Raw genomic sequence first — 26,359 nt, forward strand, 5'->3', positions numbered from 1 at the left:
AATATTGAGCTTGACTCAAAGCAGTTTCTATGTTTTTTTTCTGCTAGGAAATTATATTAGTGTGTGTTTCAAATACTTTGCAGGTCAGATTCAGTGATATCTTTTGCAGCAAGAACTATGTTGTGGTACCTTAACTAATGTATAGGTTGGGGTTTTTGTGCCTCATCACACATAGTCCATTTTATCAGATGTCCAAATTATTTTTCAGTGGTCTGATCATGCATCAGGCAGAGAGAATCAGTCCATTCAGTGTTCCTGCTAAGAGTCACCAGGATATTTAATAGGAAAGGACATATAAATGAGCTTGTGGGCTTTCCTCCTGTGGAACAGCTGCTCCCAACAACATAGCATCCAAATAGCCTGGTATGTTTCATTCCAGTTTGGTCAGTTTTACCCAGCTTCCTTTGCCTGCATTACTGGGCATGCAAAAACATTTTAAAGGATCTATAAATAATCAAAATAGTCAATGTCAATGACAGCTCCATTTTGCAATGAAATCAGCTGGTTGGATTGCATTTGATTGGCTACAAAGAGGGAGCTGAGAATGTGTCAAGCCACCATTCCCTTTAAATAGACTGTGAATGTTATGCTGCTGAAGCTGAGAGGCAGGGGGAAGGCACAAATTCCCAGAAAAGGGAAAACGGACCACTTACAAGTTCTGCTCAGGGCTATAAAAAGAGAGAATGTATTTTGCCATGCTGGATACATTGCAGTTAAGGCAGAAATAAATCACCTGAGATGCAAACACAAACTGCAGCTGGAAAACAGAATTCGAGAGTTGGTCCTGGAAGGGTATAAAGAGGACCAATACTATATTTTAGTTACAAACTTACAGATTAATGTTTTAGACTATTCTTGAAATGTTCTGCTCTTGTTCAAATCTAGATTTTGCGAACAGCTATTTGAACATCAACTATAAGAAAGAAGCCATTGTTTTCTCAGGAACTTGTAAATAATATATTTATCTCTTAGTGCTATTGTTTTAATTTCCTTAGGAAATTTACTTCAATCAGAAGTGAATTGATCCCATACTTGGTTAAAAAGCAGTTTTCCTCTCCTGCACAATTTCAGCAGGACCAAAACCACAAAGAGCAAGACCAAAAAAAAAAGGACCAGAAAACAGGTTAGTACAAAAAAAGAAGAAAAAAACCACCCGTGGAGGAGAAAATAAATATCACTTGGGGAATATTACTCCAAAATGGGGAATGCAATCATCTCCCAATTCATAAACTCTTTTTAGCCTGCTTCTTGACAAATAAAAAAAGCTCGTCTCAATCAAAAATCTGGTAAAATTACATATAGAAATAAACGCGACATTGTTGCCACCAGGGTTTAAAAAGATAAGAAACAACATGGGAAAAGGTGAAGGCAAAGATAATGAGGATGACCAGTTTGTTAATGCCAGAAGTAAGTTAGTGTTCCGTATTATATCCAAACTTGGGAAGTTATCATTTGTTATAATAAGGCAGTCAGCTTGTTTAACAGATCAATTTAAACAAACATTGGGTTCCTGAATTTGGCTGAAATAGGGAGTTTTGGTCTGTTAAAGAAAGAAACTCCTTTCTTTTGACAGCCATATAAGAGACAGGAACTTATGGGGCCTTGTTCATATATTACAAAAGTACATTATTCTCTTACAATTGAAGCAGAAATTAGTCTTATTTCTGGGAGGAAAATACAAAGCATTTTCTTAACGCTGATACTTTTATTATTTGTTTCTTTGATCCCAGTTAAAACAGAGATCTTTGGGTGTTAGCAGGATATTTCTTCCAAAAGCAGCTCTTTTTCTAGCCAGTGGATGGAGCCACACTGTTTTTTTCATTGTCGTGATATTTTACCTATGGGCCAACAATCCCAGAGTCCATTGTTGTTCTGGGCAGTGGCAAAGATTGGAATATTGAGCAATGTGGTATAATGTCATTCGTAAAGGATAAGTTCAGCCACTCTTTACCCACCCATTCATTCTGTGCAAAAGAAAAAAAAATGTGAATGTGCCATATATAATGCTCACTTTGATTCCATTTGGAATGTTTATGATTTATATATTTGTATTCCACAGACATTTATAGCTTTATGAAGGGTGATAGCTGGTTTGAATTGGGTACAGACAAAATATGCTGGAACAATTGCAGAGGAGATGTAAAAGAGGCATTCCATGGAGGAAACATTCGTTGTTATGTTCACATCATGAAAGATGGACTATGTTACCGAGTTAACACTCTTGGACTATATATTGAAGCAAACAGGCAGGTAAGAAAAAAAAGCAGTTTTTAACTCAAGACTGGTACTCGTGTAATTATAACAAGAGAGGGACAGAATAGGGAGATTAGATTGAAATATTTTTATCTTGGTTCCTTCATGAAGGGGGGAAATGACTGAATGACCAAAGTATATTTGTTCATATATTTACAGTATTTGCATCCAATCTTTCTGGTCAGAAATCATTCACGATGACTTAAAACATTTTTGAAACTTAGAATGACAACAAATCAACAGTATGTTCCGAAGCTTGGGAATAATGTAAGTGAAGACCCTCTCTTGCACGCCAAATAAATAAACCTCTGACACTGGAGAGATCTTCAAAGGAACCTCTCCTGCAGTACTTCTTGGCCAGACAGACCCATAATGAAGCAGCCTCATCTAAAAAAAGTCCAGGCCTTGACTTATTTAAAGATCAAGTGATCTCTAAAACCTTCACCAGTTACTTCCATAGCTTCTGGACACTTGGTGTCCATTACGTTGCACCTTGTGAACGCTTTTGAAGGATAACCCAGGCATAGATCATTATCAGATCGGATTGCTCAGGGACAGTTGCAATTGGTGTACTAATTGTGCTTGCAAGAACACCTCTTTACTATAGCTGTCCTTTATGAAAACAGTAACAGCTGAGGAGTATTTCCCAACTGCGGACTTGGTCTTTCGGGAGGAGTGAAACCTCATCCACAATACACTGAATCAGAGTCATAAAAGCCTTTAATTATTTATCAATAGTGTATATATATTTTCTGGATTTATTCATGGTCAAGTCCATTATAAGAGTTAAGCCTTTTCTAGGAGTGATATATTCGTATGAACTGACTTTAGGGCACATTCATAGTACGTCAAAACTTATTTTTCCATATCAGAGAGGAGCTATTTTGGAGTCTGTAATAAGGGATAGTAGATAGAAGATCTCATTTTGCAGATGGAAAAAAGAAAAATGCACAATCGCTAACAGGGTTATATTTTAATTTCAAGGGTTTAAAAGAAAGAAATAAAATTGGTGCATTTTGACAGTCTTAACAGGTGCAAGAGTGAATTGAAGAACAAATTCTAGAGTTATCTGTCTAAATATGTTATTCATTTGGAGTCAGTATTCCAAATATCCCTCTCTCCCCGTGTGATAATTCCAATTAATATATATTGTATATTTACAAAACATTCAGCGATTAGAGACAAATTTTCTTCAATAGTAACTTTTCTGGAATGGAAATATAAGGCAAACTAACTAAGCTAAAGCATTAATACTTCTGAGAATTTTCACAGTTTAAAGAGAATTCTAATAGTCTTATGCTTTTTATTTTGCTTAAGCTGTTCTGGTTTCCAAATATTCCATAATGGTTTGATTTGTGGATATCAAAAAGCATATCAAAGTCAGGGATTTATTCAGAAAGTTCATTCAGTGAAATTTATATATAGCATGATTTTTCTGCAGCCTCCTTTATATCCTATAGCTTGAGAGTATGATCACTCTGTCTTGTTTGTGTTCCATTATTTCTACACATGGAAAGGAGAAGGGACTGATTGTAGCATCATTATATTCAACCATGTCTTCCAACAGATGCATGTACAAATATGGCAGTGTGAGCACAGTATATATTTTGTCCATAACTGGTGAAACAGCTGCTAATGTATTAGAATTAGCAGCAGAAATAAACCAGCACTTCAGCTCCCTGTTTTTGTACTTAGAAAATATTTTACTTGTTTCAGTTGACCTCTTCAGTCTGCTGCTCCCTTTGTGTGGGCAGATGGCAACAGGAGAGAGTAATTTTTGGGAATAGGAAGTAGATTACTTCACAGAAAAAAGTACCTTAAAGTTAAACTAAACCACCCCTTGCCCTGGCGCTCCCTGAACATTCTGTTACGCAACTGCTTGTCTCATTAGTTGCTTTCCATATAACAGCATATTTAAATATTTTTTATTATATGTAAAGTTGAGGGGGGGAGAAGTTTTTAAACATATATATTTTATGTTCTAAACAGAAATCTTATGTACATATCATGTAATTACCCTTAAAAGAACAATTTAAGTCAGTTACTAATGAAAAGAGATGAATAAGTATATACACCAGTATATGCAATATAATTTTTAAATAATTAATTTAGTGGTATTTCCAATGGCAAAACGCTTAAGACTAAAAGAAATGTTATTCAGACTGTCTTTTAATTGATAAAAACAGGTATCCTTCTGGCCTTTTTGCAACCCTAAAAGCAAACGCACAACAGTTTTTATCCAAGTTTCAGTTCAAGCTAAAGTGGAAAAACAAAACCAGCAGTTTCCACAAGATTATTTTGAGTACATAGCCACCTTTTTAAAAGGAGAATATTAGGAATCACTTTGAAGATCTGAATCTCACTGACAGGCAACCAAAGGAACTGTGGAATGAAATTGAAGAAGTTACTACGACACCAGAAAATGGAACAAATCAACTGGTGCCAGTAGAGATGTTGGAAATTGGCAAGCCTAGCTAAGAATGACAAAGGCCTCAGGAAGAAACCTAACAAAGAACTTTAGAGAGCTGTTTAGAAGAGACAAAAAGTAGCATCACAACGACCTTTGTAAAGACATTGAGGATGGAAACAAGATGGAAAAACAAGGAAAGTCATCCAAAAGAACTCAACTGAGAAGACAGTTCCAATCTGAACTTTGTATGTTAATCGACATCAGTGAACAGATAGTAACCAATCAGATAAGATCAAATTTTGAAAGAAGCATACTAAAATATTGTATATTAAAGGTATTTCCTATTTACAATAATTTATAGTACTGTTTAGATCACTATTCAGGTGATTATCAAGTCAGAAGGCTAAAGGAACTGATATGGCAAGCAACAAAAGAACCAGCAAATGCTTTAACCGAACTATGCCAGCAAATCTGAAGAACAATAAACTCCAACAATTGGAAGACATCAGTTTATATCAAAAAGAGGAAATTTAAGAGGGTATGAAGTATCATACAATAGCCTTAAAAATACCACATGCTGGCAAATCACGCTATCATTCAGGGCAGATTAGAGGCCTACATAAAAAAGAATAATTGAGAAAGCCAAAGAAGACCAAAATAAAATCATTATCTACTTCATTGATTATAGAAATGCTTTAGTTGTATTGACCGTGACACAGTGTGAAATATTCTTAGGAAAATGTGAATCCTAGAATCCTTCCCTATCATAGGACAGGAGGCTACACTCTATGGAATTAAAAGTTAAACTTCTTTAAAAAACAACTAGTAATATTAAAAGAATCAGACTACTTACTACGATTTGATGGGTAACATTGAAGGTCTTGGAAAAGATATACAGATACTGTGATGTGTATGTTTCTGCTGAGATCAGAATTGTGCAGGTGTTAGGGTTTTTTTTAGACATTCTATGGAATCAAAAGCAAGATAGAATATTGATGTTATGAACTTTGCTGTTGGAGAAGACTCATGAGAACACTATGGATATCCAAAAAACCCAGCAAATAGATTATAGAATAAACCAATCCAGAATATCTAGAACAATTGGTTTATCTAGAATAAACCAATTGTCCCTTGATGTACAAATAACCAGGGTCAAATTATCAGATTTTGGATGTATTTTGCAAAGTCCTAACTTTTGTGAAATTGATAATATTGGGAAAGGCACAAAGAAGAATTGGCCAATAGCAAAGTGAATACATTTCTTTAGTGAAGTCAGATCATTCTGGAGAAGGCCTGACTAATGGGGTTGCCAAGAGTCAAATTGTTGGCAAATAATCTTATTGCAGGATCTAATCTGGGTTGGTCATTGGAACCAGAGGTTTAGCCTTCCAAGCTTTCAGACTTCTTCTGGAGCCCATCCTTAGGGACTTTCTCTCTACCAAAAGCTCGGAAGACTAAATCTCTGGTCCCGGTCACCATCCCAGATTGGATCCTGCAATAAGATTTTTCTTAAATCCATATTTCAGGATACAGCACAATCTATTGCTGAAGGGAGGCTACACAAAAGGCTCAGCCCGCAAATTAGATGTATCTTGCTGGGATCACAAAGAACTAGATGTTCATTACAAACATCATAGGAAAATAATTTAAACTCTTCCTGGTGTTCCTGAACATTTAATTGTCATTTTCCACCTATGAAGGCCCTTTAGCATGTGTTCTAAACAATTTTAAATAATTGCTTCTTTGCAAGTGACTTGCTTATTTGCAGATAGTGGTGGAGGGACTCCACTTATTTCAGATTATTTCCAAATGGGTTTATCAGTTGAAATCTATTTACAATTTATCTCTCTTCTAATATTTTTGCTCAGTGTGTAACGCCAAAGCAATGTTCAAACTTAGACTAAGTTTGATATATGAAATACTTGCACAGCCTGTAACTTCCTATAGTCTCCTGAAGCCTAATTGATTGTTGCCTGTTTAAAAAATTAAAATCATCATGCATAATTAGGACATAAGAGGTTTTACACACGCGCACACACTTTTTATGCATGTCCTTTTTAGTCTCTTGAACATAATAACTTTAATTGAGTAAACTAATGGTAATTTTTATATTAGAAACAGGAGTGTGTTTGGTAGAGCATTAATGTATGATTTCTATTTTTTTTTTATTTCAGGTTCCCAAAATGCTACCTTCACTTTGTCCTGAAGAACCTCTGGTTCATAGTTCTGCTCAGATTATTGATAAGTGCATGGTGAGTAGCAAGAAGGGGATAATGGGGAGATAGAGGTAAATAAATATGGCATAGCATTTTGTTTTCATGTGTTTTTTTCCTAGTAAATATTGTTATAATGAAAGCTCTTTCCAGCTTTCAGGCAATATACCTTTGCATTTTAACCATTTATCTGCACATCTGAATGAACAGATAATTATAGTTTTCAGTTTTGTTTTGTCTTGTTTGCTGGAGTAGGAAGCAAGGGTTTCAGCTTCAGAGCGATTAGGATCTGGTATCACAATCAATGAGTAGATTAAGATTCTGAGTTTTAGAGCAGGTAAGAAAAAATGCTTAGTTTAGGCAAACTAAGTAGGATAGATGATAACAAATTTTCTAATGCTATGAGGACGACACTCTTTTGTGAATAAAGCAGGAGCAATTGCACAGGAAATCTTAAGGTCCATAAAAGATGTATGTATTGCATTCAGACTTGCTGAGAAAGAGAATGGGTCTGGGTATGAGTACAAGGCAGGTAGGATTGTGTGAAATGACCACCTTCTACTTTAATCAAGTCAGATTTTCTCACATGGCACAAAAAAAAATCCTGTCCACTTGTTCATGTGTTTGTGTAGAACACGGGTGTCAACCTCACAGTGTCACGTTGCCCTCATGTGACATATCACAACATTTTCCCCATTCGCGGAGCTGGGTTTGGGGTGGCCTGCAGATGATGCATCCGGCCGACAGGTTTGACGGTGTAGAACATGCTTCTCCTAGAACCCTCCTAGAGAGTTAAGCAGATCATGGGAACAAGACCTACTGTATGCTTGATCTGCTGGGTTGGTATTGCTGAAGTGCACTTATTTTTATTAATTATAAAAGTAGCATTTACATCTATCTAGTCTGACTTCGCTAACTCCCTACAATGGACTATTATATATTTATTTATAATGTATACTATTTATTCCAGGAGGCTGGAAACAGTTAACTTCAGAGAAAGTGCCAGATGACAGAATTATTTCTTTTTATGTTTTTGAAAAGTGCAGTCAAAAAACCTTAATCACTAGAACATCAATTTAGTAGCTATGGTACATATTCAAAACAACTCAGTTTCTCTTTTACTAATCCATTTGGAGTGCTTTGTATTCTCCAAAATACAACAGAAAAAGTAGACCTTTTTCATGTGAAAAAAGAAAAAGATTCTTGAGGCTTCATTAAAGCTAATTTGGTCTCTTCAGTCTGTTAATTGGCAGCTATCAGCAACTCAAAGAGAATATATTGTTTAATACTTGGTCGTTCTGTTTTTTTCTCTTCCTCTATAGGTTGGATCTGACAGCATTGTAGGTGCATCATCTCAAATAGGCGAAAAGACTTCAGTAAAGCGTTCTGTCATTGGTACTTCATGCTTGATCAAAGACAAAGTTAAAATTACTAACTGCATCATCATGAATTCTGTCAGAATTGAAGAGGGGTAGGTGGTCTTTTGAAAGAAAATCTTTTGTGGTTTTATATAGAGAATCGTAGCATTAAAATCAATTAATTATGGAATATCCAAAGGATACCCTGTTTGGCTGAATGCCACCCCTTTATTTCCAGGAGAGAATAGAGAATTATGAATGAGGATAGAGGCATCCACAATAGGGCCATAAGAGGCAACATTGTGCTATTGTGATGCAAACTGTACCCTTTTTGTATATGTACTGTATCAAGACTGCAATTCTCTTTTTATCATTTTGATGAAATCCTTCATTCCTGCAGATGCCTCTATCTGAGAAGTATTAACATGCCCTGATATGCGTAATAAATAAAATTGGTGTTAAAAAGATTGTCATTGGCATATAATATTGGGATGCTAAAAACAAGAGTAATGCCATGTTTTTTTAAATACGATTCAGAGAACATTTAGAAAATTACAAGCAGAATAGTTTTATTTTGAATAAATTGGTGGTGAGATAATACATTAAAGTAAAATTGCCTGAAGAAGTGTTAGTATTTTCAAATAATGAAGAAATGCTAAATGAATTTTACAAAAATAAGTTATGACCACAAACACTGTACTGTAGTGGTCCCCAACCTTTCCAGCTCCATAGTCCAGCAATGGTGGTGGTGGTGGGGGAGAATGGTTTCGTGCATGTGCCTGCCACTTGTACAAATGGAGCTTTCGTATTCATCCACCACTTGTGAGGGTCACAGCCTGATACCAGGCCATACCCCAAGGCTTGGTGCAGGGGTGGGTTCCTGCCGGCATTACTACTGGTTCAGCACACAAAAAATGTTGTCTGAACGAAGCGGTATGGTAGAGCAAAGCCTGCTGGATCAACTGAATGCACTGCATAGGTTTTTTTTGTTGCCATTTTTAATTTATTTTTTAATAATTTATAAAATTATTTAATGTTTTAATTTTCTTAAAATAATAAAATCTAAGTTAATAGTGGTATTCATGCTGATTAACTTTACAAAATTATTTATTTTAACATATTTTATATGTGTTATTTTATATACACTGAGAGCATATGCACCAAAGACAAATTCCTTGTGTGTCCAATCATACTTGGCCAATAAAGAATTCTATTCTATTCTATTCTATTCTATTCTATAGGAACTGCTCCCACAAACCTTATTGTGGTAAGGTTTTTCTCAATGGATTGTCCTTTTAGTTCCATACTTTTCTTGTATTGTTTGAAAAAGTTAAATTGTTACATAAATGATGGCTGTTGTGTAAGTGATCTATTTTCCTTTGCAAGCAATTTTTAGTATCAATGAATTGAAAGCATTAAATAATGAATTAAAACAACCACTCTTTGAAGTTGATTCTCATCACATGCTTGATAATGTGAAGAAAAAGCTTAGTTTTCTGAAGCACATTGCAATTACAAAACTAAGTTATAGGTATTGTAAATATAATTGCCACATTTAATTGCCAGCACACTATAAATTAAATCACCATACCATAAAGATAAAGGGTAATTTCAAATTCATCTTCAGACAAGACCAATTCTACTATTATAAAAAAAACAATAAATAATACTCCTGTTAAGATTCACCTAAGACAAGAGTAGATCTTTGGAAAGAGTAAAGAATTTAGGAGCTAACAGTGTTCAAATTTAATTTTCTAAAGCAGAAATCAACAGTCTTTGCTAAGAGAGAATGTGAGAGAGACATTCACATGGCAGTGTCCCAATTAAAGGTTTCCTGAAATGGCCTATCGGGTATTAATATTTAGATAAATGACATTATAGAGAGCAATAAATTATTCTTTATTTTCTCAACTTTTTAGTCTTAGAATTAAAAATATATTGGAATTTGTAGATGCTTGTCTTATATCTACTCAGTAGACTGGAGAGATCTCCTGTACTACTTTTATTTTAATTTTATAAATCTTATGTTTTAGTTTTACATTTTGTAATTATGTTTATTTTCTTTTGCTTTTAACTTTTGTTACTATGACAAAATTCTCAAGGATTAATGCAAATGGCCACATCAAAATGTATAGTTGGGAAGAAATCACCATACTGTATTAACCAAGCTGCAGAGGCCTTTTGAATGTCATCTAGGCACATCTGTCTTGCTGTACAGTAATTTCTGGATTCCTTCAACACAACACAACACAGTACAATACAATACAATACAACAGCAGAATTGGAAGGGACCTTGGAGGTTTTCTAGTCCAACCCCCTGTCTAGGCAGGAAACCCTATACCATTTCAGACAGATGGCTATCCAACATCTTCTTAAAGACTTCCAGTGTTGGGGCATTCACAACTTCTGGAGGCAAGCTGTTCCACTGATTAATTGTTCTAACTGTCAGGAAATTTCTCCTCAGTTCTAAGTTGCTTCTCTCCTTGATTAGTTTCCACCCATTGCTTCTTGTTCTGCCCTTGGAGAGTAGTTTGACTCCCTCTTCTTTGTGGCAACCCTGAGATATTGAAACACTGCTATCATGTCTCCCCTAGTCCTTCTTTTCATTAAACTAGACATACCCAGTTCCTGCAACCAGTCTTCATATGTTTTAGCCTCCAGTCTCCTAATCATCTTTGTTGCTCTTCTCTGCACTCTTTCTAGAGTCTTCACATCTTTTGTACATCATGGTGACCAAAACCGAATGTATTATTTCAAGTGTGGCCTTACCAAGGCATTATAATGTGGTATTAACACTTCACGTGATCTTGATTCTGTCCCTCTGTTTATGCAGCCTAGAACTGTGTTGGCTTTTCTGGCAGCTCCTGCACACTGCTGGCTAGCAGAAAGTGCTTCAATCTAGCAGAAAGTGAGGCTTGGTGTCATTACTTTCGTAATAGTTTTGGAAGAATGGGGTTATATAATTTCAGTTCTCAGGCTGCTTAGCATGCAGTGAGTGATGGCATCTAAACACTGAAGGGAGAATTCTGACTATATATCTATATTTGGCTCATTTCTTCTCCCTCTTTGTTCATATGTAACGAATTAAGGAGTATCAGTTACATCAAATAGCCACCCTGGAACTTGTCCCTCTTTTGACTTTTTAAGGAAGCGGATGCAGTTTTATAACCAAAATTTCTGCACTAAAGTTAACTTCAGTAGACATTTGATGACTTTTCTTCCTCTTCACCAATAAAGGTTTTTTTCTAATCTTAATTTTAAAAATAGTACTGCCTTTCACCTCATTCATTCATTCAATTTATATCTTACACTTTCTTAGAAGCTCAGGGCAATGTGCCTAGCATCCTGCCTCCCATTTTTCCTCACAATAATCACAACCATGTGAGATATGTTGGTCTAAAAGAGAGTGATTGGCACAAAGCCATTCTATGAGCTTCCATGGCTAGGATAGATTTGAATTTTGGTATCCCGATTTCTGGTCCAACATCTTAACCCCCATGCTACATTGGGTGTCATTTATTTATGTCACTTACTAGAACTTGTTTTATGCTGGTATAAGGAAAGACTACTATATATCAAGTATATACTTTCCTTGCCCCCTAATCCATAGGTGGGTGGGCTGCTTCACCTGTTTTTGTGACCTTCAATGCTCCCCCAGATTGTGCTGCTGAAATACACCATCAATTGTTGGCAACTTTTTTTGAATAAAAGAAATAGAAGTGTTAAATCTCTAACAGGATAGCATATTAATTTTGAATAGCTGCTTTAAAAAATAATAATAAATATTTTTCCCATTCTCTCTCCAGTAGCATTACCACTGAAAACACCATAAAAACATGTTTCATGTTCCTCTTCTAATTTTCTCCATAACAGTTGCTGTGACAGCTTAATGGCAGCTTTCCTGTGATGAAGTCTACTTAATAATCTGAATAAGTGAGATTTAATCCATGTATACTGATTCCCCTGGAAAAATATATGTAATCTCTGTATTAGTGTCTTGAGTATATATTTTCCCTCCAAAGTGAGATAGGGAAAGAAAAAAGATATTAATACACTTAAGTCAAGGAAGGCAATGTGGTCTTGGTTGTGAAATATTATCCCAAGCTTGTTGATCTTAAGTAGTAAATTATAGCTATTATACATTTTATAACTAACAGGTTAGCTCAAATGTGATTTTCTTGTAAGGTAGTCCCCGACTTTTTGTTTTGTTTGAGTTAAAAAAAAACATCAATATTTTACCAGTTTTTGACAAGTAAATGAATGAAGGGAAAACACCTCTAGAATTCTTAATTGACAGATTATCAGAATGCATTTTAAGGAGTATTTGATGTCTTAATCATATGCTGAGTCACCTCCCTGAAAAGAGATTGTGTTACTGTTTGTTGTGGTGCTCAATTTATAAAATTATCTTTTTAAAATCTTTAATGTATTCAGTTTGTTACTATATCATAAGTGGGAAATACACAGCTTTTCACTAGAAGTGTCAGTCCATTTCTCACAGCAGTGAGTTGGCTTGATGTATCTAATAGCATGCATAGCACATCTGGGAAGTTAGCTGGCTAGATGACAAGCTTAAAGTAGCAGTGGATGTCAGAGTGAAACTGATGTCATTTGTAATAGAAACATGTTTGGCAAGATTGCTACTCTTCTTTATTTTGAGTATATACTCAGTTTTGTTCCCAGAAGCCATGAATTTAAACTTGTTGAGTTGCACAGAAAATGTGGCTTCTGTATCTGTGTGAATAGTCTATTGTGTTAAACATAAAAATAGATAAAAACAACAAAATGCTTTCTGATCTAACTTTATTGGTAATATAGTTTTGTCTCTAGTCCAGAGAATTGATATTGAACTCCAATTTATGGTATGCAAAATGTCTCAAAGATACACACACACACACACACACACACACACACACACACACACACACACTGTCAGGGTTCTGACCAGTGCCCTAACACAATTAAGAGTCTCAACCCATCAAAATCGAGTCTTTTATTAGGAGCACCATGTCAGTATTACCTAGGTGAAGCCAACTCTGACTTCATTCCTTTAACGCCTTGCCTCTGATCCTGTTTCCCCCTCCCCTCAAAGTGTGTCACCCGGTCATATTCCCCAATGAGGTAATTTCGCGGGTTGCAAAAGTCACTCCCTTCCAGGCATTGCTGGTATCCACGGAGATGGCCTTGACTTGGTCTGTCAGAATGCATCTTGTTATGACTGAGGAGTAAATTCTATGGTGCAGCTGCGAGGTGTGATTTCCCATTCCCCTGCCTATGGCAACTTGAGAATAAGCCAGGGAAGTTTCACGAGTTGATACACACTTACTAAAATGTAATGTAAGTACTCCCTGATCATCTTTATTCAATTCTCACTTGCCAACATAAGACGAGATATTATTCTCAAACTATCTTTGAGGAGGATATCTGATTTATATTTTCTTGATTTGGAAGGAGACTAAATTCTGTTTTTTTTTTAAATTATTAATATGAATAGAAAGAGCAACATGTTCAAAATCCATATAAACAGCATGTTGTCTGGTTACAATTATTTTGAGTAATATTCATCATAATGATAATAGTATTCTCTAATAGTAATCTCATAATAACCGTGCTTTTCCCTCATAATTTTAATACATATTTATTGTTAATACTAATCAAAATTAATAAGTTATAGTGATCAACCCTAATAACAAAATTAATATTTTCTCTTGTAATTTTAGAAGTTCTAATGCCTGTTTCTCTTTTTTAACCATTGATAAAACAGATCCCATACCTCAAAATGTTCAATGTCTTCCTTTTATTTAATTTCAAATAGTAGTTTATTCATTTCTGCACATTCTAAATTTTTTGTTATTATCTTTCCCCCCTGTGGGGATCGCCTCACTCTTCCAATATTGTGCGAACACAATTCTGGCCGCTGTTAACTCATGTATTATTAAATATGCATTCCTTTTACTGTATTTGTCTGGTATGATGCCCAACAGTAATATTTCCGGTTTTAAATCTATATCTTCCTTTATCATTTTTTTCTAGCCAGGTGTGTATTTTTGTCCAGTATTTTTTTGTTTTCCTCTGGAAGGAGACCAAATTCTTTGTAGCACTTCAAATCACCAAAGAAATAAGTAAGTTCTTCCTGATGTATGGAATTTTTGGCAGAGCTCCATAAGTAAGATATAAGTGGGCTAGAAGCTGCTACTCTTTAATAAGAGGACACTTTTTATAATTGAAACAAACTTTCAACTTGTGTCATTCAGATGTATTGGAAAGCCATATTGATTGAAAATTCTAGCAATCTTTGCTGTTCATTGCCAGTTCACACCAGACTGAACAATGCTGTTTGGTAAATTGCCTTTGCCATATTGCCTCAAGAATAACTTAAGGAGTTTATTTTGCAAAGAGTTTTGAATTATGGGGAATAATATTGGAATATATTAAACATGTTTAAAGGCAGAGAAGTCTCAAATAGCTTTAAGCCCTTGTCTATGTTAAAACAGAATTCAAAGTAAGGTTTTCAATTGAACTCATTTAGATCCACTACTAGGATTTGTTCAAGATTTTGGGAATAGGCATGGAGATGGAAGACCAATATCAATAGACACTTTGATACCTGTATCAGAGGATCCTAATGTCTGTAGAAATGTTCTTCCAAGTCAACTGCAATGAAAGAGTGGAAATCCTAACAGGAGTGACCTGCTTGTTTTCAACTGGCATTTGTTTCTAATAGTATCATATATAACTGTTACAAAAGCTACATATGGCACAAAGAGCCGTGGAAAAATACATGCTCGCTTTTTAAAAGACAAGATAGGTAGACCTGCACAAGGATTAGAGGACAAATGAAAGTATATGATATCGTCAAGAGAGTAAAAGAATTGAACTGGAAATAAGCTAGTCACATAGCAAGAAGAACTGATGGCAGATGGAGCAAGGCAGATAGAATAGATTCCACTAGATAAATAGCGTCCACGAAAGAGACCTAAAACAAGATGGATCGACAAAATCAGCATGATGTTGATCCAATTGGCAAAAGAAAGCTCAGCACCATATGGGTTGGAAACATGTGGAAGAGGCCTTCATCCTGCAGTGGATAGACAATGGCTAAGATGATGATGACGATGACAATGATGGTGGTGATATCTGTTACTTTTCAGCCCCAAGTCAGGTTTGGACTAGAGCTGTCACATCACCTTTCACCTTGGGAGGACTATTATGAATGCCCATGTGATTAATGAGATGGGAAACAGACACCCAAGTTTGGATGGCAATCCTGGATAATAATTGTGGATTTTGAAAGAAATGAAGAGGAATAACTACAAAATTTCTATGCAACTTAATTAAGCTGAAGAAGCTTCTTGGATGAAAAGTGAAATGTCTTCAAAGAAAAACCAGAAAGTCCAATTACCTCTTGAAAAAAGCACCTTTGGGACAACCATGATCAGGATGACTAAGAATCTCCATGGACATTTAATTAAGCTGACTTACTAGATCTCCTATAGTCACTTAATACATTTTCATAACATTATTTCTTTAGATTGTCTGAAGATATTATTGCTGCTGAAATTATTATTGTGAATTGTTTTTGCACAAATTTGTAAGCTATTTGGAACACAAATGGTATAGATAATGTGGAATAGAAATGTAAAGAATACAAAACGTGTTGCTGAACCTGTTAAATCTGGGCCCTTAAACAAGAGCTGCTGTTCTGCAGCTCATGCATAAGCCAGGTGAATTTGCCTTAGCAAATGATACAGTCTTGTTCTTGCAGCAAGATTATGAATGAGGAAGAGCATGTGTGTCTAGTTAAACCCTGCTGCCACCTACCACATGTCTTCAATTTAATGCTGTTTTGTGTGAGAATATGTCCAAGTGAAGGGGAAGTTAAAAAGAAAGTAATAGAATTAGTTGAAGATGGATCATGAAGCGATTAGGTGGTTTTCTTAATAGTGCCTGGGCTAGGGATGAGCTGAAAAAAATCTAATTAATAGATTTGTGATTAATAGACTACAGCGCAAAACCTTTCACTCACTGTCTATCTTATATAATGCATGCATTAGAGCAAACCCGTTCCAAGGTGATATTTATATATTGTACCATCATAACAGAATTTAAGGACATTCCCTCAGGAGAAAAGATGCTTGCTTCCAATTTCATAATTTGCAAAGCTGCAAATAATGTGGCACTCATGTGGAGATGATCAAATACATTATCTTATACTCTTGGGATGGTATCTTCCTTTCACAGGACTTGCTGAATGCCTCTCATATTAGCCATGCATGCCACATTTATCCCAGTGTGCAGAACTGTGAGCACTACATCCCGCAAAAGAACAGATTCTCATAATGTAGGCAATGTGCACTAAGCAGTGTGTTTCAGAATTAATATAAAGAGGAACAATTAGATGAAACTCTGTGAAACAAAGATACTAACTTTATCCTTACAGATTTCAAATTAGCCACTCTGAGAAACAGATATGGCAGCACATGAATATGGAGGTGTGTTCCATAGTCTTTGAGGGAGTTGGTTGCTATTTAAAAAGGGCCCCATTACAGAAAATATTCTCCTTGTAAGATTTATATTTAAATCCAATAGCTCTTGCCAGAGACCGACAAAAAACAGCCAGCAAGATGCTTGCTTTGGCATTGGGCCTGGACAGCAATGCTTCTGGAGTTCCAGGATGAGTTCTGCACTGCATTATACTAATAGACAATGTCGCTCACTGACACCTTAAGTGTCCTTCGCCATTATGGAACACCCAAGTAAGCAGACCACCCAGGACCATGGCACAGTGCTCTGTGACCTAATGGAAATGCCCACTGAGTGAAATGGGTTGTTTTTTATGATACCATGTCTCCCTGTTATCCTACCAAAACACTAAAATTCCAGCATGAAAAATTGAGTCATTTCTATTTATTACCCCTCTCATTGCTTCAAAACAGTTCCTTATTTTGCATAATATGTTTTAGAGAGAGTAGCATTGCAGAAGTGTTAATTCTTTTCCAAAGTAAACAGTGATGATGTCAGGAAAACAGAAGATAATAGTGGCAGCTCTAGGACAGGTCAACCAAAAATCTATGGGTACCAGATCCCCAAGTTGTCTCAGATCCCAAACATGGAAAAGACAACAATTTCACATACAATATTCAACCAGGGAGGTTCAGTTTTACAAATCAGTTAACCCCACTTCTTTTCAGGCAAATGCTTTACTACATAGCCAACTATAAGTAGGTGGACCAAAATATACTCCCTGCGAAATGCAGCTCAGAGTTGGTTGATATTACAGATTGGCATTTAAATGCTCAGATCAGTGGTGGCATTCAGCCAGTTTGCACCACTTCGGGAGAACCAGTCGTTAACTTTCTGAGCAGTTTGGTGAACTGGTTGTTGGAAAAAATCATTAGGGCAGAGAACTGGTTGTTAAATTATTTGAATCCCACTACTGGCCCAGATAGAGTAGCAAATGCATTCTACCTCTTAATATCTTAATATCTGACTATAAAGCAAGGATTGATCATCCATCTAGGGCTGTGAATGAATGAATCCTAAATAATTGGTATAGAGCCTCTAATTATGGACTGTCTTTGCTTTGCTGAAGTCTGTTTCTTGTACGAAAATAATGCATATTTCAATCTCCCTGGTTATTCTAACTCTTTCTCTCTGTTCATTTTCATCCATTTCTGTTTTCTGGGACAAAAGAAAATGCAAAAATACAGTTTTTAAAAAAATATTCTCAGTATTTTAAGTAAAAGAGCCACACACACCCCTCTCTTGTTAAATTTGCTCAACACACTTGATTTATAGATAGATAGCAAGCTCTGAAAGTCAGCAGTCCTGGCACTGTGTAAATCAGCTTTCCTTATTTATAGTTTCAACAGGAAAAGGAATTATTTCCCAACTCTTTACATTTCTTTCCGAAGCAATCGACCACCCTGTCCTTTGGTTTAAAGCTGTGTAGCTTTACCACAAAAGAGTGGCGGGGAGGAGAGAATGCAGCCTGGAATTGCTCTGCTATAAAAACTCCAGATTGTGTGTTCTTGGATGTTGCCTTTAAAACAGCTTCCTTTAAGGCCACACAAGAGATGGCCTGTGTCTTTGGCTTCCTCCCACCCACCCACCCCCCAATCTCTGACCTCTTAGAAAAATAAATAAAAGATAAAGCAGGGTCTGGAATGCTGCAGAATGAGTATACATTTTACTCTCTGTTGTTTTCTGCTGGAATTAGTTGTTTACAATGAGAGGGAGGTGCAAGTTGCAGCCTTACTGATATTAGAAGCATTTCAGAGTTATCTTGTTAGGTGGTCTGTGCTTTAAAGGCTTAAATCTACTGCCTTCCCTTTTGTCTTCTGGGTCATCATTTCTCCATGTGCCCTCTGTTAAAGAGAAGCCAAACACTCTTTCTCTTCATCATATCTAAACAATATGCTAACTGTGCTTGTGCTCCTAACCCAAAAGTGGGTATATATTCTCTCCTATGAATGTAAAAGGTTATCGACTTTTAATTCTGCTTTAAACAAATTTAAATAAATAAACTTTTACATTCTTCAAAATTGAAATCATTGAACAAATGTTCTACACATTATATACATATATGTTAAGGTTTATACCTCAATTATGAATTAAAAATCCAAGGAATCAAAGGGTTGGAAGGGTCCTAGGAAGTCTTCTAGTACAACACCCTGTCCATTGCAGGTATTGTCATACCGTCCCGGGCAAACAGCCATCCAATCTTTTCTGGAAAAACTTCCAGTGACAGAGCTTCCATGACTTACGGAGCTTTAATAGCTCTTGTAGCCAGGAAACTCATTCTTATTTCAACTATGGATCTGTCTCTGTAGAGCAGAGCTGTCAAACCGCTGGCCCATGGCCCAGATGCATCACACGCTGGCCATGCCCATACCCAGTTTAGCGAAAGGGGGAAAAGTCGGTGATGACACGAGTTTGACACCCCTGCTGCAGAGCATCTTTTCATTGGTTCATGTTCTATCCTTGGGTGCTATGGAGAATAAATTCATCCACTGTCCGATGCCATTCCATCATATATGGAAGACTGCTGTCATATCTCCCCTTAACTTTCTCTTCCTTAGGCTAAACGTACCCAGTTCCATTACCTTTTCTTTGTTGAATTTAGCCTCCAAGTCCCTTACTATCTCTGCTATTCTTCTTTGAACTCTTTCTAATTTTTCAAGATTTTTTCTTTTTTATATTGTGGTGACCAGAAGTGGACACCATATTCCAGCGGTGGTTTTACCAATGTGGCATAGAGCAATGTTATCACTTCCTGTGAACTTGACACCATAATTCTGTTGATGCCAATTGCATTGACTCTTTTGGCAGATACAGCATTCTGTTTGATAAATGAACGCATGTTTTTGCACAATCCTCTATTTGTAGACATGCTTCAATAAAGCATGAGATATATTTCAGTTCACAGGGTGGAAGTTCCTTTCCCTCTCCTTCCTGTGAAGCTTTTTTATACACACTGCCAAATCAGGTCTATATTGCCTCCATTTTTAGGATCACATTGGTGGTCCCTAGGAACCTAACAAGAGTGGGGGAAAGGTAGCATAAGGACATTATCAGTCATGGAGATCAGTAGACACGATTGAATTCAAGCCAGTATGTTGTAATGTTAGAATACTTCCACTAGATATACAAAAGATCACGTTACAAGTGACATCTGGAAGAATCAGAGATAAGTTGTGGAAAAAGTTGCACAATACTCTCAATAAATAAATTCCAGAGAAAATTTATTCTGTTAGTTGGCATGGATGCTGGGAACAAGATGAGAGAGTACAGGAAAAGCAAATGGATCATTTGGACCATTCAGATATCCAAGAATGAATGAGAATGATAACTCGTAAGGAAGTGCTTAAAAAGACAATTTATTTGTTTTGCATACATAGTTTAAGAGCTAATGTCAGTGCACATGTGAATGAATTAAAAATTGAGAATGAGTGCAAAAAATGTAGATGAGAGGAAGATTTTCAATGGAGAAAGTTGTACAAGAGAGCAAGGAATGGTTAAGTTAATGCAGACAGAAAATGCAAAGAAATTTTGATGGAAATAAGATGAAAAAAAGCTAAACTACAAGCCTCCAGCAGAATGAACAGAATTAAAAATAAAAGCAATGAGAATTTGAAATGAAACAGAAGTGAAAAATGCTAAAAGTATTTTACATATGGGATATTTATGTATATTAAATAGATATTTATGTATGGGAATTATAGATATATGGCAAATGGAATGGAAACAAATGCTACAAATGTTAGGGCTTAAGGAAAAAAGGACAAACAGGAAGACATCAGTGCTATGTGAATATTAGAAGATGGTAAGATTGCAGGAATAGACACTGCAACGGAGAAAGGTTAAACTATAGATGGGATTGCTTATGGAGTGACTGTGTTCAGTTTAACAAGTGTGTGAAGACTATAACCATGCCTGATGATTGGAATACCATTTAATATCCTATGCAAAGGAAAAGATAGCAAAAAAATATAAAATATTCAGGGTGTTAGTTTATTAAATGTGTATGGAAAATGTTTGGCAGAATTCTGATTGAAAGGTACAAATGAAACAGAGAGAAAATTTGTGAACCAAATTTGTGTTGGGCAGGGGAATGCAGATTTTAAGAAAAATGGCTTTTGGAAAAATGGCAAAAAATTAAAAGAAATTGATGAATTATGTACCATGATAGAATATTTAATAAGGACAGATGAAATGTTTGTCAGGAAGAAAAATTGGCTGGGTTTTGGAGTATCACTCTGCCCATTTTCTTATATGGAAGTGAGAGTTGGCTATGTTAGAGGAAACCTAAAAGTAAATTGTATGCAGTGGGAATAGAGCACATAAGAAACACAACAACAAAAAGAGACAAACCAGGAATGAATGATAATGAATTATTGTAGATTGAACACTAACATGAGTGATCAGTATGTAAGTAAGAAATATGTTGAGGCAGCTTTGTCATATAGAAGAAATTATCAGATTTTTAAAAAATGAATAGATCAAGAAGACAATACAAATTGATAAAATATGGAGAGATATAATGAATTGTATTGGTATAAATGATATTTAGCAATATTTCTTTTTTTTAACCCCATACATAATTTATTTTAATTGCTATTTTTTATTTGTTTTTTGCACTTCACATACTTTTGCTTACCCCAAAAGAGCATACTATAACATGTATCAAATGTATATTACCATAATGAATATTATCACTGTATTTCATTTGTAAAAGATCAAGTAAAACAGCTGTTTCTTGCATATTAATATTAATAAAATTATCCAAACATTTAAGAAGGCTTTAATCCTAGTCAGACTCTTTGTTTTGCCAAATGTTTTCATATTTCATTTTAAAATTAGTTCCATATTTGTAAATAACAAGTAACAATTGACATTTTAAATAAAATGTATTTGGAATCATAATTAAAATTAATTTTTCATAATTTGTTAAAGTTGTCCTTTTGGGGGGGGGGGCATTTTTCAACAGAGAGAAGTTCTGGGCTGAAAATATTGTTGGATATTTTCTCCCCTTTTTCATGTATCACTGAAGTTTTAAAATTCATATTTTACTCCAATATGGATGTAAATTGGAACTATAATTCCCGTAATTCTGAGAGTCTTGCTGGATGGGGGCTACAGGTAATCCTTGACTTACAACCATTTGTTTAGCAACAGTTTGAAGTTACAATGACACTGAAAAAGTGCCTTACAACCAGTCCTGGCGCTTAGGACCATCACAGCATCCTTACATCATGGGTTCAAATTCAGGCATTTGGCAACTGGCATGTGTTTACAAGGGTTGCAGTGTCCTGGGATCACATGATTTGCAACCTTCCCAGCCAGCTTCTTGCAAACAAAGTCAGTGTAGGAAATGGATTTGCTTGTGTGAATTACTTAACAGCTGCAGTGATTCACACCTCCATGCAAAAAAGGGTTGCAAAATTGGATCATTTAAAAACTGCCTTCCTTAGCAACAGAAATTCTGGTCCCTTGTTATGATTGTCAGTTGAGGACTACCTGTATGGAGTTACGCCCAAGGCACATCTGCTTTTCCTACGTGAGAGGGTACAACTTCATGTTTATAACTGATGTATTCCACTGTCTTTTACCAATAATATAGTCCATTTAATTTCTCTGGCCTCCATATACCCTGCTAGGAAAGATACCCTTGGCACACACTCCTGGCATTCTCTGCTTATTCCTCATAGGAGTAGTCCCTGCTGCTACAATGGGAGAGCACAGCAGGACATGTGGGGACTTAGTCATACCCAAAAGTTATCTGCAAAATATGCTGTCTATAAAGCTAATGTGGTGTCACAGAGGTTAGCACATACTGCTCAACACATAACCTCTTAAACTTTTTCCAACTTCAGGATGAGTTGTGCCTTTCAGTTGTAAAAACTGTATTATAATAATCTTTATTATTAATCTTAGAAACCACAACTTCAAAAACGTTGTTGTAAAGATAGCTGCTATCAACATGCTTAGTTTTAATATTCATAATTTTATAAAGCTGTCTTGCTCAAAATTGAAAATTAGAAGGCCCCAATACAAAGTGCTTGTTGTACAAGAATATAAATTTATTTCTAGTTCTTTATCCTGGATGGTAAGGAAGGACAGAAATGAGGTTGAAATTCAACAAACATACAGTTCTTCTGTTGGCGGTCTTTACGGTTTGATTTTTCAAAATGTGCACAAAAAGGCATTTGCAAGTAATTTCCAAATGGCTGTATTACAGCTGTCAGTGAGTGGAAGGAACACCCACAAAATGTGCTTCAATTTGTTTTCTACTCCTGTGGTAAATACTAGCCAAATTGCTCTGTTGTGTGGCAGGGCCATAGCGGGAGCTAGAATTATCAATGTGTGCCTGAAATCCTACATACAGAGATTGAACTCTAAACTGTTTCCAGTCCTGGTATGCTTCCATCATCCTGCTGTCAGAGGATATGTTACTCTAGTTTTGCTAGCTTCCAAAATGAGGATTGTGCTTTACTGGTTCTTTCAACTCCAATAAATGTGTGCAGTTATAGGTGTTTTTTTATTCTTAGCAATTCCTAACAGAAGAATGGTCTGTATGTTTTTATAAAAAAACTGAAAGTCACACAACTTTGACATATCTATTGAAATGTTTTTTTTAAAGTTCCATAGGCTCGGTGTTTTAAAAAAGATGTGAGAGGTTATTATATTACAAGCCCTTTCACGATATTTCAAACTAACATGCAGATTGATTAGGATTGGTTTTGCCAGTCAAAATGTTGATACAAAAATGTTACGCACCAAAAATATGCAATTCAGGAGTAACTTTAGATATTTTTATTGTCCAAGGTTTGAGACAGCTGTGGCCAATCCTCAGTGACAAAAGAGAAGTGTTTTACTTCCATACCATTTTTATTGGAATTCTTGCACTGTATTTTCAGCACATGTCTTCGAGAAATTCCTTGTAGCATGAGGGTTTTTTAGGGGATGAGGGATAATATTATTTTAAACATATTATTTTGGTGCTTTTTTTCTATTTATGGTTTTTATCTTTTTCTTTTTAGTCCTTTGAAATGTTTATCTCAGATGAATGAAAAGTCTTTTTTTCCCCTTTTACCTATGGAAATACTGGCAATTTACGTACCTCGTTGTTCATTATGTCATCTGTAGTTGTTAACTATGAAATTGCTTATGAATCTTTCTCAGAAGGGATAGATATTTTCTAAATTGGGCAATAACGAATCCTACGAAATCTATGAAAACTAGAAAAAAAGCTGAATCTTAATAGATATCCTGTTGAATGACAAAAAATCTATACATTGTTAATATACAGGATTTGTTCCTCTACTGCTGGAGGTTTACAGTTATGCTTTTTCAAATGTTCTTGAAGGTTGGTAAAAATTTTGCTGATTTTGTACAAACTGTTCTCAGATATTCTAGTCAACTGTTGAACTCAGAATCTGCCAATAGCATTAGCAGAAAGACTATTCATAGATGATATCATGTTTCACTGTGCTATCAAGTATCAGAAAAAGGGTGAGAAATCTTGCTTACTTAATCTTGCTTACTTGTATACTTAAGTTGTACCATTCTAGGATTTGTAGTGGTGATTTCCTCCAATTCCTGCTAATTGGATTAAAATGTGAGCTTTTATTTCTCTGACCAGAGTTATTACAAAATGAATTATCAAGATGGAACTCATCAAAGATATTTTTCTTCTTTTGTTTAATTATCCTGGGCCTCTCTAATTAGGATTTGAAATATATCCTGGGTATAAAAATAGTGATGAGCACAAATCATTATTATATGCTGATGAAATATTATGTTGTAATGATAATTATGAAGATTCTATATCAAGATTTATAGACATAGTACATCAGTTTGTTAAATATCAGGTTACTCAATTCATTGAAGTAAGTTTCACATACTTTCAAAAAACTGTAATTTATCCCTGGAAATCTGGAAAAAAAAGTATTTACCGTGTTTTTTGGAGTATAAGACGCACCTTCCCCCCCTAAAAGAGCATGGAAATGTTAGTGGGTCTTATACACCGAATACAGCCATTTTTGGCCTCCCAAAGCCCCGCACCCGCACCCAATTTTTGTGAAATATGGGCAAAAAATGGGTCATTTTTTACCAAAACAGTGTTTTTGCCTTCCCCCACCCCCCAGAAGTACTCTGCAGGCTTCAGCAGGGCTGGGGGAAGTGAAAAATGCCCCCATTTTGGTGAAAAATGGGGGCATTTTTGCCTTACGCTAACCTGCTGAAGCCTGCAGAATGCTCCTGGGGGCTGGGGGATGACAAAGACTTTTTTTTCTTACTTACCTCTTCGAAATCTTGGTGCATCTTATACACCAGTGCGTCTTATAGTCCGAAAAATAGGGTACTTATTGTTTTACTTTTTAGAATATCTTGGAATATTTATTCTCCCCTATCCCAATTCCTATTTCTAGATGTAATTCTTTAAAAATATTTTTGATTAATATTTATATAAATAGATCTCAGTGACTTTATACAGAAGGATAAATGTAAAAGAAAATATTTCAAGATTTATATAAGTATTAGTAAGGTATTTCATGTAGATGGTTTACCAAGAAACTTTTTAAGGGAAGAGCCTCCAAGATTTTTTTTAATCTAAATTACAGATAAAGAAATACAATACAATGAGACTTTAATTTGTCCAACTTTCAGCTTTCTTACTATGCATACATTTTGACTTCTATTTCTTTATGGAATCCTAGTGGACATAATTAGGAAAGTTATTATGGGGCTCGATATAACTGAAGTTTGGTTCCTATTTTCTAGTCAAAACTCTATTTCATGGTATAAGACGGTGTCAAACTTGATTTCATTGAGGGCCACTTCAGGAGTGTGTTTGACCTGGTGGGCCGGGGTGGGAGTGGCCAGGGAGGGTATGGCCAGCTCAACGTCACTCATGTTGGGGGTGCCTGTGGTGACCCGAGCACTCTGACAGTGAAAACAGAGTTTGGAAGAGCCGCGTGCAGCCCTCCTGAGCTCTTTTTGCTGGCAGAGGTACCGTGGGCCAGTCCTTTGCTATTTCCAGGACAGCTCCATGGACCAGATCTAAGCATCTTGCTGGCCGGATCTGGTCCCGGGGCCTTGAATTTGACACCCCTGGTATAAGGCATATTTGGAAAACAGGTGGAAATGCAATTTTGACTCTTATTCACATGACAGATATATACATTGAGAAATCTGAGTCTGAAAATTGAAGATAAACAGTTATAATTCAGTAAGAAAGGCATTAATTAGCTAGCCAAGTTTTAAGCCATTTAAATTACTGCAAGAGAGATTCAGATTGTCCAAAACTATAGAAAATTGCAATGTACTCGATCAAATATGATTGGTCTTCACAATTTATTCAAAATGCATTAGCGGCATCTCTATCCTGAATCATTATCGGCACTGAAATTTGTTTTGGTTGGATGATTCCAAATGTATAGTATTTTGAATAGAATACTAATCATAAGAGAAGATGACTTCCGACACGTGTTTTCCCATTTATTGGACACATTAGATTAGAAAATGTCTATAAACCAGTGGATCAATGACATTTTATCCTGTTGCCCATGTGAAGGCGTGGTTAATCTTCCTGCCATCACAACTGGAGCAGTTGGAAAGGAAAC

The 26,359-nt window shown here is 35.8% G+C and overlaps 1 protein-coding gene across 4 annotated transcripts in view; it reads left to right on the plus strand.

Annotated features, from left to right (window-relative positions):
• The window catches only part of EIF2B3 (eukaryotic translation initiation factor 2B subunit gamma), a 122,323-nt gene that overhangs the window by 84,543 nt on the left and 11,421 nt on the right, over nt 1-26,359 (plus strand). For all 4 annotated transcript variants that reach the window (XM_032218434.1, XM_032218436.1, XM_032218433.1 and 1 more), the window contains 4 exons: nt 996-1,123; nt 2,060-2,250; nt 6,838-6,915; nt 8,199-8,347. In XM_032218434.1, coding sequence (XP_032074325.1) covers nt 996-1,123; nt 2,060-2,250; nt 6,838-6,915; nt 8,199-8,347 — 546 coding nt within the window. The remainder of the gene's footprint in view (nt 1-995; nt 1,124-2,059; nt 2,251-6,837; nt 6,916-8,198; nt 8,348-26,359) is intronic.

This window comes from Thamnophis elegans, chromosome 5 (genome assembly GCF_009769535.1).
Source record: "Thamnophis elegans isolate rThaEle1 chromosome 5, rThaEle1.pri, whole genome shotgun sequence".
Lineage (NCBI taxonomy): Eukaryota > Metazoa > Chordata > Lepidosauria > Squamata > Colubridae > Thamnophis > Thamnophis elegans.